At 55.1% G+C, this 2,107-nt stretch overlaps 1 protein-coding gene across 1 annotated transcript in view; it reads right to left on the bottom strand.

Annotated features, from left to right (window-relative positions):
* Gipc1 (GIPC PDZ domain containing family member 1) overlaps positions 1-2,107 on the bottom strand; it is a 12,344-nt gene that overhangs the window by 3,192 nt on the left and 7,045 nt on the right. The window contains exon 2 of the mRNA XM_021169924.2: positions 565-885. Coding sequence (XP_021025583.1) covers positions 565-852 — 288 coding nt within the window. The 5' untranslated portion in view covers positions 853-885. The remainder of the gene's footprint in view (positions 1-564; positions 886-2,107) is intronic.

Here is a 2,107-nt window from a genome sequence, read left to right as displayed (position 1 = left end):
TATAGAGAAAGTACTTGATACCTACTGAGGAGTGACTGGACCCTAGACTCCCACCCAGCCTTCTTACCTCCTCCACTGGAATCTCTGCCCCACTGCCGCCCCCCCCCCCCCCCCCCCCCCCCCCCCGCCCCCCGCGGCTTCTCAGCTTCAAGCTTGGAGTCATGCCTCCAGGGCATCATGGAGAAATAGAAGCTGCTCCTGACCTCCAGCTCCCAGTGTTTGGGGGGGCACAAGCCTCCCAATACCTTATGGAAACCCAGCTACCACGTGTCTGTCAGTCCTCCACAACCTACCAGGACACAGGCTACTTCAGACCTAATGGGAAATTAGTATCCGCAGACACACAACCTCCGAGCCTCATAAGGCCAGTTGGGAACACACATCCCCAACCCCCACCTACTAGAGTACAAGCCTCTCAAGGCCTGATAAGAACTCAGTATCCTCCGGTAGCCACGCCTCTCAGATTCAGGGGCTGCTGGCCTGCGAGGAACATGAGCCCTAGCTCATAGGAATACGTGGCCAGGCCTGTGGCTTGCTCTTAAGGGACCTTGGTCCTACTGATACCTCAGCAGCTGGTAGTCGGAAGGCCTCAGCGATCTTGCCGTACAGCTCCTTGACATTAGTGAAGCCCTCGATGCGGCCTGTGGGGCTGCCGTGGGCCAGCTGGGTATGGAACACGAGGCGAGGCCGGAGGGCAGCAGGAGGTGGGGGCAAGCCCATCTGGGATTCCCCTGCTGCGCTTCCACCCAGGGGCCCAGGCTCCCCAACACCCAGCCCACTCCGGCTTGGCTCCGCCTCCTCATTTTCCACCAGAGGCGGTGCTTTCTTCCTTCGCCCCAGTCCCAGTGGCATGAGCAGCCAGAAGTGGGGACTCGGCCGGGAGACCTGCAGAAAGGGAACCGGGCTTCATTCTCTGAGTGCCACCCATCACCACCACATATTATCAACATCAACCAACATGGTTGTGCTTTGCAGAGCAGGGTTCCTTAACCCGGGGGTCTGGTGCAGGCTGGTCAGGTGCTCTACCACTGAGCATCACGTAGCTGTTGATGTGAATCGGACTCCCGAGCACGGGTGTCAGGATACCTCCAGAACTGCCGCCTGAATCAAGCTGTGCTGAACTTGCATTCTGTCGAGGCTTGCACCGACCCTGACTGGCTGGCACTGTCCACAGAGCTGCAGCTTCTCCCATACACTGGAGTCAGCTCTACACTCTTAAAGCTATGAAAACTAGTTCCGCTGTGCTGTTTAAAGAGTAACAACAAACGATCCTGTCCATGTTCAGCACAGGAACAGGGCTCTCCCCGAATCAGCCACTTCTCCCTCCCTCACAGGTTTGGTTTTGGCTTTGTACATGTGGACCCACCTCCCTAGACTGCTCCTTACTTTTTTTATTTTGAGGCAGTTATCTCTTAGTTGCTCAGGCTACCCTTGAACTTGCAGTCCTCCTGCCTCAGACCTTAGAGTAGATGGGATTACAGGGATATAGCAGCACTTCTGCCTTGCCCAAGTATTTTCTGTGTACAGTGGATTCCGTCTGGGCACCCAGAGCTGATGTGAAGCTAGAGAGCTGACTCTAGAGACAGCCCAGATGCTGGGGTGCAGCTCATGGGTGGAGCACATGCTAATGATGACCGGGTTTCATCCCAGCATCACTATGCACAGCAATAATCCCCACTGAAATACCTATTTACAAGCCCACACTACCTGCTGTGACCTCATTCAATCCTCATTCCCATGAGGTCCCAGATGCGTCCTGCTCTGACCACGCCTGCTGCGCACTCTCTGAAGGGAGGATAAGGCACTGGCACTGTCCTTTGCTTTCCACGTCTCTGAAAAAGACTCTCAACTTGTAGTCCAGGCTGACCCAGAACTCACAAACTCCTGCCTCAGCTTCTCAAATGCTGAGAAGACAGATGGAAACAGCACACCCAGCTTCCTTTCATTTTCCCCATCAGCTTCCTTCAGTAACGCTGTGTGCAAAAAACCCGAGTTTGGATCTGGTTTATGTAAGAAAACAGATGTGGCCAGGCGTGGTGGCGCACACCTTTAATCCCAGCACTTGGAAGGCAGAGGCAGGCGGATTTCTGAGTTCGAGGCCAGCCTG

The sequence above is a fragment of the Mus caroli genome, chromosome 8 (assembly GCF_900094665.2).
Source record: "Mus caroli chromosome 8, CAROLI_EIJ_v1.1, whole genome shotgun sequence".
NCBI classification, from domain to species: domain Eukaryota; kingdom Metazoa; phylum Chordata; class Mammalia; order Rodentia; family Muridae; genus Mus; species Mus caroli.
Note: the sequence above shows the minus strand (reverse complement) of the source record. Positions and strands in the feature narration are given on the sequence as shown.